Source organism: Talaromyces proteolyticus, assembly GCF_021365285.1.
Source record: "Talaromyces proteolyticus strain PMI_201 chromosome Unknown BGW36scaffold_8, whole genome shotgun sequence".
In the NCBI taxonomy this organism is placed as follows: Eukaryota; Fungi; Ascomycota; class Eurotiomycetes; order Eurotiales; family Trichocomaceae; genus Talaromyces; species Talaromyces proteolyticus.
In genome coordinates, this window is record NW_025764284.1 from 310,744 (window position 1) to 325,120 (window position 14,377).

The following is a 14,377-nucleotide window of genomic DNA, read 5'->3' on the forward strand; positions in this document are numbered from 1 at the left end:
CATGAAGAGTTTGCTCAAGTTGAATATGCATTATGGTCGTTTAGTTGGCAGTGTAAACTGAGCAAATGGGCACATTAAAGGCAAACATGCTATACACCATCAAACAAAGAGCTGGCTCTCTTAGCTGTCTAATAGCCCCTTGATCGAATGTAGTCTGTCGTGTGAGTAACCAAGCCCTCACTTGCGATATTTCTACCTGGAGCATCACAACTTACATCCAATTGAGATGGCTAATCAGCCCAACAAAGACCAGAAAGTTACGATGGAGGACGCTGTGATAGGGGAAGCAATGGTGGGCATCACTGGAAACGTGAAATCCCTCCAACACATCACATCCTCTGCCAAGGCAGCCCACGACAAGAGAGACAGAAAAAGGGACGAGGAAATATTCCCAGTCGACGAAGAAATAGAAAAAGGAATCGAATCCGAGCATAACGACGAGAAAGAACACAGAAAATGACTAATAAAGCTTCCAACCTTTATTCTCGATACCGACATCCTTAAATCAAGTCCCGTTGAAGCTGTTCATTATGACCTTTCTTGCCTGCGAGTTTCTTCATAGGAATCTGCGCAATGTCTTGCGCCAAATACCCGTACTATTCGACGACGTTGAAGGCTTCATGATTCAGTACTTCCTCGATCAATCCAGACTAGGCGAGATTAAAGAAAAATAGCAAAGGGAGGGTCAGAGGTTATGAGATCGTCCTTATCTATTATATCTACGTTATGACGTGTGGTATGGCCTCATTGAAGTTTCCGTTTCTCCTCTGCAGTGTACGAAAATCTTCTTTCTTCTCGGGGATTTTAATCAGTGCTAGCCAGGAAGGTGGTCAAAGTATCCGTCATTTACTATGGAGACAGGGGCTGAAAGAAGGCAGGGGTCGGATTTAATATGGAATCTTGCCAGTTATCACACATCGGAGAAGACTGACAGGCGAGATCTCAATGTCTCCCTTCAAGTTACAGGCTCTAGTTGACCGTGAGCAACAACATTAAAAGCTCTACAATGCCTATCATTTGCGGTAACAATATTTTAAACGTTATAGACATATGTATACGTATAAATAGCAACAACAACCGACCTGCCAAACGTCAACTGGTACATACATGAATCTCGAAAATGAAATCAAAATTCCTCCGGGGTTGCCCCTATCCTTTTCCTTGGGTGTCTTGTCTATCAACACCGCTTCAAAAATGTTGTCTCAAAGTTACATTTTGAAATCCCGACCGTGTCCTTTTTCCTGTATTTTGTTTTGTCGCAGTTCCGAATACATGAAAATTTTGTGCATAAAACAAGACAAACCAATATAAACAATAATAAATGAAAATCTCCTCCCCGGAGCAACATACATGATATGTTCAATGAAACACATGTATACAAAAAATATATAAAATAGAAGAATTGATTTTGAAATCAAGTCAGTATAGACTTTTGTCAGCCCCACAAGCAAGATTGCAAGATTGCGAGTGTTCGCACGGGTCTGGTTAGTTGACTCGACGCCGCATGCTCGGCTGACTTCCTTTTGCACTCAAGTCTTTTCGTGTTTGACGAAAGAGATGAGGACATATCCCATCCACCGGAGATGGTTGCCTAGGCAGGCATTGTGCAGTGCAGACGGGTGGTAATGTGCACAAAGACAAAGAGATCATTCGTGTTTAGCCCCCTGGTAGACATCTCGTTCTGTATGGACGAATATCTATTTTGCTTAGTATCCAACGCGGACGCAATTATCGCAATCCTCATGTCAAGGCAGAAAATGTAAAAATATCCAATGGTGCTTTACAATCCCGGATTCAAGAGCAAATACCGTTGGCTAACTGAGTGGCTGCAGAGCTAGCTTCCAGTTGTCGATAGTTTAATCCCAGGGTAATCAGTTCCTGAAGACTGGCATTGACCTTCTCGTGCATAGTAGAGTCCTGGGGCTTAATTGTAGCAAGCTCCTCGAGCAGCCGTGAGCGGCAGTTGTAATAGTTATGCTCCGCGTTTTGAAGTCTTTGACTGTGCTGAGCAGAGTTGGCCTTTACACCTGCATTGCCTTGGGAAGATGTGGATTTGGTCCTCTTCATGGTTGTTGCTCCACCTACAGGTTTGGTAACCTTCCTCTTACGAATGCCAGCGGAATCCTTCTTTCTAGAAATCTGGCCAGAACCAGCGGCAGTAGCCGTTTCAGGAGAGCTAGGCTGGTCGGAGGCAGTGTAGTCGTGAACTCTTTTCATGTGATCAAAAAGGTTCCACCGACGGGGAAATCCATATCCAGGAACGGCTCGATCGCACCCTTCAAAGAGGCACAAATGAGGGTTGTCTCCATGGCCGTGGAATCCATGGGCTTCACGCTCGTGACGGAACAAGCAGGCGTTCGAAGAGAAATGCAGGTTTTGGGCCGCACAAGCAGGTACTTTACACCTATATGGTTTCAAATGAGAGTCCAGGTATTTGCTGTGGCGGTTCAATTAGCTACGGGTTCTAAGTTTGCTGTGGAAGAATTCTTACTGGTAAGCACATTTCTGAGTTGTCGGAGTATGGGTGCATGGGTTCTCGCCACTGGCAAATGGGCAGTAGTATTTTCCGTCATTCCGAGTTGGCAATGAATAAAATGGATGATCCCTGGGAGTAGCTCTGGATTCGGAGTCTTCCTTGGTTCGTCGAGCCGGTTCTCCAATTGGTAGAGACACATATGCCTCCGGGTCGGATTTCCTGGCAGGGCGGGTGGTAGTTGTTGATAAAAGATGGCGTTGCGCCTGCTTGGAAGGCCTAATGGTTCTGAGAAACCAATTAGCATCAACCAAACTTTTTCTCGTGATAAACGATAAGGCTTCAAACCTGTTGGGGTCCTGCTCGTTCAGAGGGGGAGTCAAAGGAAGAAAAGGTTCTCCAAGGCTGATGTTTTGGCCGCATACAGTGGCGTCACCCATCAAGGTCTCATCCTGGTTGCGGAAAGGATATGCCGGTTGGGAGCATGCAGAAGTAACAGAAATATGACTAGACTCGGTCAAAGGGGGAGATACAGGTGCAGAAAGCGCGTTGGTGATTTGATCAAAAGCGGCTCCACCGTAGTTTGATGTGTCTAATGGTAAACTCCAGGTGTCCTGTGTGGAAACTAGATGGCAGTCATCATGATGAGAAGCATGCCCTGGGGAAGCGGTGTCGTCACGTGTGCAGCCTTCATCATGGTCATAAGGAAAGTCCACCAAGGAAGAGAAGGCCTGAGTAAAGTCCTGTGTGTGGGAAAAGTCCATATCACCATGGTCACCCATATTTCCGGCAACTTGAACGTCCGACAGTGAAGGAAACATGGCCGCTGTGTCATTAATGCCAGCACCGCTGGGAATGAGCTGGTGTGAGAAAGAGTATGAAAGCATCTGAACTTCCGGTGTCTCCGGCTGAGTAGCAATTGGACTGGATTCCATAGAGTCTGATGTGCTTAGTGTCCACTGATCCATATCCTGTGTGTGATGAAGGGCAGAAGACAAAATAAAGTGATCCTGGGAAGTTTCATCATCCTGGGGATTCCTTGTGATGGAAGAGAGGTCCTGAAGGGAAGTATGGTTATGTCGCGATTTATGGTTCATGGTCTGTAGTGAGGTAAGGGAGACAGCGTTCCCTGATTCCATTTTAATACTGGAAGACATTGTCCTAGTATATGTGGGAAGAAAATATATATGAGCTGGTCTGGCTCCAACTGCGTGCACTAAACATTATGTGAGTTAGTATTGCAACAATGACAAACTAGTAAAAAATGAAAATGAAAATTGCAAAAAGAACGTCGCAGAGAGTAAGCCAATGTATCGAAATCTAGCTTGAATGTTAGCAGAGTGATTTTGCTGATAATGCGTCACTGTTAACCCACAGATTCAGGTGTCGACGAAGCAATCCTAGACGGTCCAAGTCGTCCGAACCAGCGGCCATGGGTATCAAGGGTAAAAGGAAGTCCAGATCCCGCAGCACCTCGAGTAGATTCTGTGATTCCAGTTGGTCGACACGAAAACATGCAAGGCCTCATCAGGAGTTTAAAAATCCAGGAAGTGTCCATATCTCGGTAGGGTATCCATTGAAAAAATCTTAGCTCTAACCGGTCAGTGTATAATCCAGGGTCAAAGAATCCTTGGTACATCAATCAGCAGTTGACTGCAGCATTATGCAGTTGCGAAGAGGTCCAAGGTCAAAGTGAATTGGCGTTAAGTACTGCCTGGCACAGATGTTTCTGGTCTCAAGCAATCAGGTCAAGAAAAACAGGGTCAGAAGTAGGCAGTCAAGGTTCCAGTAATGGGATATCATAAGCATCCAAGGTCAAGGTCAGGTCCAAGTAACAAGGCTCCATTAGGTATCACATGATAGACCCAGGCTAGGGCAACCCATTGAGGTATTTGGAAGGCATTAGGTCCATCCTGACTCGAGGTTTCGAGCAGGCCCACTGGATCCAGAGAAAGATTAAAGTGTTCATAAAAAAGTCAACGATTGCCAACATTAAGCTCTCGAGACGTGTTGCTGTCCAGGCCCCCCGACGGATGTCAAGGGGAGTCAAGAAATTATCCATCCGTGGTCAAGGTGGGAATCCTTTAGCTGGCAGGTGCTGTGCTCACATTTCTCACAGCACACTGATAGGCGACTGCAATCCAGAGCAAACTTGAAAATCATGTCCAGGAATCCACGGAAGGCCGGACGTAAACGGCAAGCAAGTAGTACAGGATGCGACGGATACAGGTCCTGATGCGACGGCAAGAAAAACGACAAGAAGCAGCAATGAAAAAGGGATTGGGACTACCTGATGCGTTGTGGTCGGTCGTGAATATGTATATCTATCTAGATCCTAGGCAGAAAAACAAAAACACACATAATCCTGTCCTGGAGAAAATGGATCGAGTGTCCTGTGGAATAGCTTGTGATTGGAGGAGAAACCAGGGCTCTATGGTATGGTATCCTCGGGTTGAGTATAGGAGCAAACTGATATTCAACGAGACGGTCGAGCAGGAAAAAAAGCAAGAAACACACAATAGTCAACAACAACGGTATGTGTGTATGTAAGTATGTATGATGGTCGGGTATCCAATTCGGTGTAAGTTAGGAGAGAAAATAAAAAGAGAAGACGGAGCAGAGAGGGGGAAAAGTTGGGCTTTAATGCACACGCGTAAGGAGAGCGACGGCGGGGCAGAGAACAGATGGTGCGGTTAGTGGAAGGGGCGGGCCGGCACGCTGTGGACCAGCGTACCAGAAGCCTTGTTTCATGGCGTCACGCCTTTTGGCGGCTGCTCGTTCTAACTACTCCCAGTACTCCCACTGGACGTTATAGACCCATGGCTGTGACAGCAAGCGCTTGCAGTGCATCGCATCCATTGTGGCCGTGCCAATCGACGACTGTCCGTGGACTCGGCTGCATCGAACACCTCACGCGGCGGTGAGCCGGCGCTGGCTGTAGTCCACTCGAAACTACCCACCTGTCGACCCCCATCGCACAACACACGCACACCGCAACGAAGCCCCCGCAGTCACCACAAAGGCTGGCAACGATTGGACATGAAGCGAGCCTCACTCACACTTGGCACATGTCGGCAGTGCACTTGCAACTGTACAGTTGGCATTGCAGGAATGGGGCTTACATGACTTCCAACAGCACCAATCAAACTGGGACGTCAGTGTGACCATGCGGATAGGCCTACAGATAACAAACCCTCTACTACGACGTGGTGTGCAGGCGATGGACAAGCGACTATCTGTGCAGTGTAGTCGAGATCACGGGTATCGTCCGACATGCTTTGCCAAGTGAGGGATTTCTAATTTAAAACGAGACCGACAACGCTATCTAAACAGGGGGAGTACTGCATACAAAGGAACAACACGGGGGTAGAGTAAAAGTGAATCATACGCAGTGGGAAGAAGTCTAGAAATAATTTCAACGACGTGGCTGGCAACTCGCTTTCTTATCATCTCCAGCGCCTATGGATGCCTGATGGTCATTGGTGCGAATCGGATCCGGTTGGGTAGCAACGCAGATGAGCTGACGCGCTTGGACCGAAACTGCATGGATCAACCCTGCATGTCGAGTGATTGTTGTTAGCACTCGCAAATTGCAAAGCGGGCTGCGCGAGACAATTCCCAAAAATAAGACGATCACGATAATGATCCAAGAGACGAGGCTGTCAGAAAAAATGAAAGATGGTAATGGTTTATCGTTCAGCAGTCCGTAGACCTTCAGGTGAACTATGCTTTGATTGGTTGTTCATCATAAAAAGTGCCTTGTCGCTTGCTTCACAGGGCTGGGGGGTGTGCAGAAAAGAGAATTCAAGTACTAACCGGCAGGACGCAGAGAATAGGACAGAAAGAAGCGCAGCTGGGGCAGCATCAAGTCACCATAGTGAACCTAAACTTCATGGTTAGAATAAACCTGGCGGTAACAGCGACGGCGTTGTTGATAGAAGACAACACAAGATCGGGGCACTTGCGAGGAAGTTTTTTGAATTGGGGGAGGAAAACAATTTTCGGGCCCGAGAATGTACACAATTTGCTCTGTTTGCAATGTCACGTGAGTGGTGATGCCTCAGGCTTCCCGTATCGGAGTCAGCTTGTCGTCTTCCTCTCATTTCTTGCGTCTTGCAAACCCTCATTCACTTCGTTGCAAGTGAAAAAGACGCACTTGATTCAAATTGCACGAATAACTACAAAATTGCCCTCATCTGCTGCGCACTCCTACTTGAAAATAGCTTAGCTGGCCTTGCGTAGAAGCTCACGGTCAGGCACCCATGTATCATAAAGCGTTCTCCATAAATTCGGAGACTACATGTCGTTTCTTTTCTGGCAATTTTGAATATGCTCCTGGCAATTAGTAGTGGAAATGCCTCGAGTCGTTCAAAAAGATTCTCACGCTGTTATGGCTGTCACGGGACTGGAGTCTCCAATATCGCTCCTCCTCTTCACAGTGCCTGCCATATCCCCAACCGCAATCGACTAAGCACACTCACACACATCTCCATTTATTTCAATGAGGTGATCACTGGTTATTTACCTAAATGAATTGGACAGGCGGTCGTCTTCGGCGTCAATCGCACAATAAACCTAATTCCATTTTACGTATCCAGAAGCAGCACTTCGCCAAGGCGCGCCTCAAGCAGCGAGAGGCTCAAATCAAGGCGGCTCGTTCGCGATGTGATCTTCATGCTGATGACTCGGGAAAATCACGTTGCAGCCATACCAGTAATTGGGACAAAAGACAAGTAGCAAACCAGACAGAAAAGACTTCCCGATATCATCCGCTTTATGCACCATTTGATACCGCACTGGTAAGTCAAGCCCAGAATTTTTGACCCAGACTGTAGCTCGTGGCTCAAGATTTTGCTTTAAAGCTTACTAATCCTCCTTCGAAAACCAGGAAAGTAGTAGCACGTCTTACGTAGACAACTTCAAACAGCACCTGCTACAAAAGCATGACTGGGTTGGGCTCTCTCCTACCCAGCCAGCGCAAGTGAAATTTGCATCAATTGAAGAGAAGGAAAGAATAGGAAGGAGAAGGAAGCTATCAGAAGATGAAGAAGCGAGGATCACTGTCATGGCCAAAAGAACAGCTTTCAGGCGCTCACGCTTGGACTCTATCGAGGATCAATTCGGCGCGAGAATGAACGCAAATCCTGAATCCAACATCAACATCCAAATCAATACAGCCGAGGTACCATTGCGTGCTTATGAAAATCCAAAGTTTTCCAGAGGATCCAATTCATCAGATTCGATGCTTCTTGATGTTGAGGACACTAGAGATACTTGGCCGTTTTCCATATTTGCACAGCATCATGTTGAAGCTACCCAGAGAGGAGTATTTTCAGAAAATGAACTTCCGCATACCGCCAAGCGCAATGATTTAAATGGAACCAAGGGAGGGCGATGCGAGCCAATGATGGATATGTCCATGAAAAGCCAAACTCAGCACAGCACTTCGAGCATGCCAATTCTGCATAGGTTCACTTTAGATGACCAGGTACTTGATGAGGGTGGAGAACATTCGGGTTCGGACTTGAATCACCCTATAAGATCAAAAGATCAAATTCGGAACTCTTCTTTCCCGCGGTGCAATTTCTACCATAAACGCGGCAATAGTGAGCGAGATGATGAAGAAACAATCTTGAGTTTTCCTACTACTATGAGGCTGGATGATACATTCCCCAAGGACACGGAATCTTGTGGAAGCCACCCCACAGATTCAGATACATTGCCCCAGACGCAGAAGATCGCAAGGCAACTACCGCCATCTCAACCGCGTCCAATCAACCAACCTATCTTTGCTACACCCTTTCGCACTACAAGACAAGATTATGAGGGACACGTACAAGATAGTGAGCCAACTATTGATGTCACATCTTCTACTCATCAAGTCTCAGAACCACCACATTTTTTCGGGCAGAGCATGCCTCTGGTCCAAGGCTTGCAGAATGCTGAGCCTTCCGGTTTCATATCCCCGCAGCCAGAACGACCATTTGCTCCAAATATACATATTCGCCACCTAGGCCAAATAAGTGCCAACAATAAAACTCGAGAAGAAGAAAATGTCACAGAGTCACTCAATAAACCCGGTAAATTTCGCGTTCCATCCTACTGGACCCTACCTCGCAATGACCGACAACTCCTGGATGCTGACGAGATGACGACACACTTGAAAATTCCAACCTCGCCTTTCGTCGCTCCGTTACCTCGAAAATCTTCTGGCTTTGGTGTTCTAGAGAGGCATACCTATGCATCACAAAGTTCAAATGCCGAAAGATATGCTACTAGTATATTTCACAACCCAGGTGCTTATGAAAGAAGCGAAATGCCGCCATACTTCAACATGCCATTTCGCCGATATGTGCAATAGTTTGATGATGACAGATAGATGTCATGATATGTGATATTATTAACTTTTTACATGTATGATATTCGGCATGTAAAAATACACCACACCGATGTTTATACTATTCAACTCACAATACTTGACATCATATTGCCATTTTGGTCTTCATTAAATTTGTTCTAAAAACATCATTATACATGTCTAAGTATTAAGTCACTCTGATGAATAGCAACACTTCTTTCGTTAAGAGCCACATCAACATCCTTTCTAGTCATATATCGAATCAAACTCTCAGTCAAACGATTCAAAATCCACTCGGACTCCGTCTGCTCCGCCAACATCGGGCTATTCTCCCCTATCCAATCCCATTCTATAACTCCATATTCGTTCTCATCCAGTTCGAATCCCGGCGAGTCATTACCCCGATTCGGGTCGGTGAATCGAATTAATTGAGTAAACTCTACCCATTCCTTGTATGAATACCGTTTGATACCTGTTGCCGCCACATCCTCGGCAACTCTGCGTATTGCGAATGTTAGATCTCGTGCGAGCTGCTTGTCTGAACGTCGTTTACGGGGTAGTTGCTCGATGATCTTCGGAGGCGGGTGTGCATCGTTGGTGCGACTAGCTAGGACATTATCGTCATCCTTATCATCATTTTCGATGTCGTCGACACCCACGCGAAATCCACGGCGGATACGTTTCTGTTCGGTCCGGCGTTCTAATATTTCGTGCAAAATAGGGACTTTATTGACAAATTCTCGGTATCGGCCACTCCTTGGTAGGACGGTAAACTCAGCAATCCAATTTGTAGCATCGTTGACGCCATCCAGTACGGTGCCACTCATTTTGGAGATTAGAATCGTCATTGTTGGGATGGCGATCAGAGACCAGACGATGAAAAATGGACGGCCGGGGTTTGATTGCGGTGTCATATCACCATATCCAATGGTCAACAGCGAACAAAATGCAAAGTACAAGGCATCGAAATATCCCCAATTTTCTAAGCTTGAGAAAACCGCAGCTCCAGCACACCATACTATGGCAAAAGCGATGACACTAGATACCAGTGACGTCCACCGGCGAAATCGAAGCGTGTCTCTTTGTATTGCCCTCATGGCATCGAATCGATCTTTCTCCTCTCTCATAATCAATGCTCTGGACTTGTTGGGTCTTAAGATATTCACAACAGAGCGAACTGGTCTGCCTGCTTTCGGCGTTCGGCGGGACGTGGCGATGTGATTGGGAGGTGGTCTGATTTCTGATGCTTCGTCTATGGTTATGGATCGCTCAACGGTTCTAGCCCGTTGGCGTTGTAGGTGGTTCTTGATGACATTGTCGTTATTCACCTCCCTGGCAAAGCGACTGATACTAGAAACAACCAAAGCAAGAATGACGATTCCAATGACTGCATAGGGAAAAACCAAACCCTTCGCAACACTCGTTTTTGCTGTGATATCACCATATCCTAATGTAAGTACTGTAACGTCTGAGAAATACAATGCGTCTGGATAGTCGATATCGATAAGATTTTGGAAAATGGCACCACCGATTGCCAGCCAAATCGTGAATGAGGTAGTCTGCAGAATGAGCGTACGTTGGTCATCGGTCAGAATGAAATGCTGGGGATAGTGGCCAAGCATGTATCCAATCATGTTGATCATGAGAATAACAGCTAGGATAAAGTAAAGCGCTGCGGCTATTACGCCGCTCCAATAACCTTGAGAGTAGACCTCGCCTGGCGATACCGGAGGCACATAAATGTTCATCGACGCTGTGATTCCGGCCAACTACCATGAATCAAAGAGTCAGTTTCAAAGCCAAAAACTGGGGAGACCCCCTTACAATACCAGTTGCCAAAAACCACAATATGATCGAAGCTGGCAGTGCGATAATATATCGCATTCTTCTAGTAAAATTGAAAAGTAGGAACAAATTTCCTAACACACCCAGGACCAATGATGTAGCATTAAGCGCGACACACCTATTTCACAAGTAAATAAACAAATAGCTTTCATTCTGCTGTTCAGCTGCGGAGGAGATTACCAGTGAGGATCGTCGATGCCGACTTGCAGTGTTCTTCCCTGGTCGTCAGTTTGTTGAAGGAATATTTGGTTGCGCCATGAAGTGACCAAAGCCACAATTGACATAACATTTGCCAAGGGCGCCGTAGCTGCAGCCACGAGGGGAATCGCTGTTGAAGCAACCCACCAGTCCCTGGCATAGTATCAGTATGTGTTCGTCTCTCGGAAGCTGTGAAGGGGCACGACGCACTGGGGTTCTTCGTCCATTGGAGGGCGCATGTTGAAAACATCCAAGAAAGCCGTCGGCCTCCATTTTGACTGCTTTTGCCCGTTTTTACTTGGGGCCACTTGTTGCGCAAATACTATGTTCGGCCCTATCCTCGGGTCCTCAGTAGAACCATCGATCTCCATTTCCGAGCGATCCGAAGGGATGTTGCTCCCTATGAAAAGGGTCACCTTGCTACGCAAGATGGTAGTATCTCACGGTAATTCATATCAGACCCCTAGAGAAGTAATAACAGACAGCATAGAAAATAATACTACGGAGAAAATAGCTATGGCGGTGGTGTTTGACGCGTCAAGATTTGCAGTCATGTGGCTTGTCGATGAAGTCATGGTCCACTGGACCAGTCTCAGTCACGAGATCAAAAACACCCGAAGTTCAATTTTCTGTCATCGATTTGAAAAATAATTTTGACATGCGCTACAATTGTTAAATAACCATTTAAAATTATTTTCATCATTTACATTAATAGGAGCATCAGTGCAATGGGAAAAAAAGGTCGTCGGTATGCAACTCAATTGACCAATCATATCACATAGAGTACGACAGCATCTATGCTTGTGTAAGACAAGTTGACAACAGATTTGGATGCCATTGTCTTTCTATACAATTCCTCACATATTAAGTCCAACCTGGCTTGGTACCAGCCAAAACTAAAGGCTGGACTGACAGACCCGTGGTCTCACCACCCCCCCAGCCAGGGTATCCCCCAAGTGCCCAGTCCATGGCCGACCAATCTATCTGACTCGTTCCAAAATCCAGCGTTGTCGGCCCATGCATATCAGGATACATTGCTGGTCCTGTCATCGGGCATCCCTCTTGTCCTCCCATACCGTAAAGCAGGTTATGGCCTCCATAGCTTATCGGCATCGGCGCAGGGACGTTATTGACATCCGTAGCCGGAACACTGGCTAGCTGTCCGGGGTCGATGTTCTGTGGGTTTTGCTCCATCTGTATTGTTTTATTCCTGATAGATAATATAATCCTTGGCGGCACTAGTGGCTCGCCCGGTTGTCTGGGCATTGCTTCCCGAGCTTCCCATGCCTGTAGGATAAATCCCGAGAAAAGTCTTAAGAGAGGGATACTGTCTTTCTGAGTGACGCCAAATTGAGCATCATAGTTGTCGCTCATAACTTCCCAAGCGCGTTCAGCTGATTTACTAAAAGGTTGACGTTTCAAGTGCTTGCAAATGAAAACATATGCAGGAAATGGGAAATAAAATTGGGCCAGCCATCGATATCCCTTAGTTAAAGGTGAGTGGAAGATCTTCGAGTTGCATTCAAGCATTCGGAGTGCATACGACATTGCGGCTTCGCGTTGTGCCTCTGGTACTTGTTCTGAGTTTGAGTGTTTGGAGTGGTACTCCATGAAGCGAAATTTAGCAAGGTGTCCCCGTGCCATCCAGACCGTCATTAAGTGCAGCGGGTTGTCCTGGTTACAGAATCTGAGATATTTATTCTCAATCATCTGTTCTAGACAAGCCAGTTCACTTCTCTCAGGAAGGGGTTCGTATTCGGTATAACCATGTTGAACATCTTTTGCAATAGGCTTCAAGGATGGATTAGTGAAGTTAAGATAGTACGCTGTGTTCCGGGTATATTCTCCCAATTCGCTACAAACGACAGGAAAAAGTGCTTCGGTGGATCCTCCCTGAAGATGTGGCGGCTTCTTCATATTTGGTCGAAACTCAGAATCGTTCACGTTGAGGGGGACTCGACAATCCCAAATAGGATTCAGGATTGTGGGTTTGAAGTCAGCCAGTTCGCTGACGCGAGTGTCAAACAACACAAGGGACCACCAAAGTCTTCGACGTATTTCAGCATCAAGAGGAGTGTAATTGGCTAAAGCGGCTTCACTGTGAATACACATGCGCTGTGCGATGCGAATTGCCACGCCAAGCATGGAAGATAGTGACTGGGGGACCGTACTAGGTCGAACTGAGACCTAGAATCATTAGAAATCATAAATATAACGACCTGAAAGAACTTACTAGGTAAAGATACAGTGCAGTCAAGCAGTCAAGATCGTTGCATCGTAGAAAATTACATTTCAGCAAAGCTTGCTGGCAGCCAAATTGATATTTCGATAGAAGATCTTGCCTTGACGAAGCAAACATGGCCTGGCAGTCATCCGCAGTCAGGCTGATGATGGACATGCAATAAATGCTAAACATCAGTGCCTCTAAGGTCGGCTTAATGTTGGATAATTTGCTGGTAGCTTCTATGATATACCCTTGTAGGCTCGGTGCATGTATAACTTTGAGCAATGGGTTCACGTTTTCAAGATATATTTGCCAAAGCCGAAAAACCTGGACTGGTTCAGGGTGCAAAGTAGAAATATCGACTGTGTCGCTTTTGCGTGAACCAAAAAGAAGGTGATCGTTGTTTTCAAATAATTGACACCACGTATTTTTAACTACGGTTTCACGCACGTCATCCTCCGAGGACTCACTGCTGCATCCGGGATCTCGTGACTAGTTTGATTATTAGAAGCGAAACTTGAATTCCAGCCAACATGTATGTACCTCCTTATTTATAGTTTTCCAAACATTTCTGGAACGGTTCGTTAGATAGCCACACATCTATATCTTGGAGAGAACATACTTAGACCAGAAGAGTCTTTCGGCATAGTCAACAGGCGTCGAAGCCTCGGTCTGCGCAGTTTTGGGCAGCTTGTCGTCTGATTCATAGCCGCCCTCCACACTGGGTGAGCCATCCCTGGCTGGAATTTTGTGGAGCGGTTCGAATTCGATGTCATGTTGACGAAGCATATCCTCGTACTTTTGAATACGAGCTAACAGCTCCCTCTCGGGGAACCTGCGTTTCCGTCGGGCCAGGACCGGTTTCGCCTGTTCACATTGCACGCCGGATTTGACGCAATTGGCGCAGGGATATTTGCGATCACATTTCACTTTACGCTGCTGGCAGCGAACGCACGCCAGAATCCGCTGTGGTTTCGATGGTTGGGAGGTCACCGAGGGGGCTCTCCCATCTGCTATTTGCATGTTTGGTGGCTACAGGGCTGATTGAACCCCTGTAACTGTAGTTCCTATGCGGCACCAGGGTAGTCGATAGAAAAATGTCTAGATGTCTTATGGGATTGGCTTGCGATGTGTCGAGAACTGGACAAAGGAGGCGGCCAGCGGGTTTTTAATTCCCCGCGCAGCCGCCTCGGACTTTAGTAATTCCCGAGAACACTGTAAACCTTCCGGTTTATAATGATATTATTGGCTGGAGTTTATTTTTCACAAAGACGAATGG

At 46.4% G+C, this 14,377-nt stretch overlaps 4 protein-coding genes across 4 annotated transcripts; 1 reads left to right on the forward strand and 3 right to left on the reverse strand.

Moving 5' to 3' along the window:
• Positions 1 to 1,794: 1,794 nt before the first annotated feature.
• Positions 1,795 to 3,612, reverse strand: BGW36DRAFT_299743 (putative C2H2 finger domain protein; the record flags this gene model as incomplete). Its single annotated transcript, XM_046211562.1, has 3 exons — positions 1,795 to 2,437; positions 2,492 to 2,761; positions 2,822 to 3,612. 3 exons carry the CDS (start codon positions 3,610 to 3,612, stop codon positions 1,795 to 1,797), a joined length of 1,704 nt encoding a protein of 567 aa, XP_046070116.1.
• A 3,390-nt stretch (positions 3,613 to 7,002) lies between these two features.
• On the forward strand, positions 7,003 to 8,834 carry BGW36DRAFT_428872 (uncharacterized protein; the record flags this gene model as incomplete). The annotated part of the gene is made up of 2 exons (XM_046220615.1): positions 7,003 to 7,272; positions 7,362 to 8,834. 2 exons carry the CDS (start codon positions 7,003 to 7,005, stop codon positions 8,832 to 8,834), a joined length of 1,743 nt encoding a protein of 580 aa, XP_046070117.1.
• Positions 8,835 to 8,955: 121 nt separating this feature from the next.
• BGW36DRAFT_381872 (putative potassium channel) lies at positions 8,956 to 11,416 on the reverse strand. Its single transcript, XM_046216468.1, has 4 exons — positions 11,085 to 11,416; positions 10,857 to 11,027; positions 10,656 to 10,794; positions 8,956 to 10,600 (listed from the first exon to the last, which is right to left on the reverse strand). Exons 1-4 carry the CDS (start codon positions 11,243 to 11,245, stop codon positions 9,002 to 9,004), a joined length of 2,070 nt encoding a protein of 689 aa, XP_046070118.1. The 5' UTR covers positions 11,246 to 11,416; the 3' UTR covers positions 8,956 to 9,001.
• Position 11,417: 1 nt separating this feature from the next.
• BGW36DRAFT_417877 (uncharacterized protein) lies at positions 11,418 to 14,307 on the reverse strand. Its single transcript, XM_046219398.1, has 4 exons — positions 13,721 to 14,307; positions 13,642 to 13,669; positions 13,108 to 13,590; positions 11,418 to 13,061 (listed from the first exon to the last, which is right to left on the reverse strand). The coding sequence occupies exons 1-4, from the start codon at positions 14,119 to 14,121 to the stop codon at positions 11,739 to 11,741; spliced, it is 2,235 nt and encodes a 744-aa protein (XP_046070119.1). The 5' UTR covers positions 14,122 to 14,307; the 3' UTR covers positions 11,418 to 11,738.
• Positions 14,308 to 14,377: the final 70 nt, after the last annotated feature.

Coding starts and splice junctions, on each gene's coding strand:
- BGW36DRAFT_417877 (XM_046219398.1), bottom strand. CDS start 14,121: ATGCAAATAGCAGATGGGAGAGCCCCCTCGGTGACCTCCCAACCATCG. Junction 13,670..13,720: donor GAAAGACTCTTCTGGTCTAA/GTATGTTCTCTC, acceptor GAACCGTTCCAG/AAATGTTTGGAAAACTATAA. Junction 13,062..13,107: donor CTGCACTGTATCTTTACCTA/GTAAGTTCTTTC, acceptor TAATGATTCTAG/GTCTCAGTTCGACCTAGTAC.
- BGW36DRAFT_381872 (XM_046216468.1), bottom strand. CDS start 11,245: ATGGAGATCGATGGTTCTACTGAGGACCCGAGGATAGGGCCGAACATA. Junction 10,795..10,856: donor GGCATCGACGATCCTCACTG/GTAATCTCCTCC, acceptor CTTGTGAAATAG/GTGTGTCGCGCTTAATGCTA. Junction 10,601..10,655: donor GGTTTTTGGCAACTGGTATT/GTAAGGGGGTCT, acceptor GATTCATGGTAG/TTGGCCGGAATCACAGCGTC.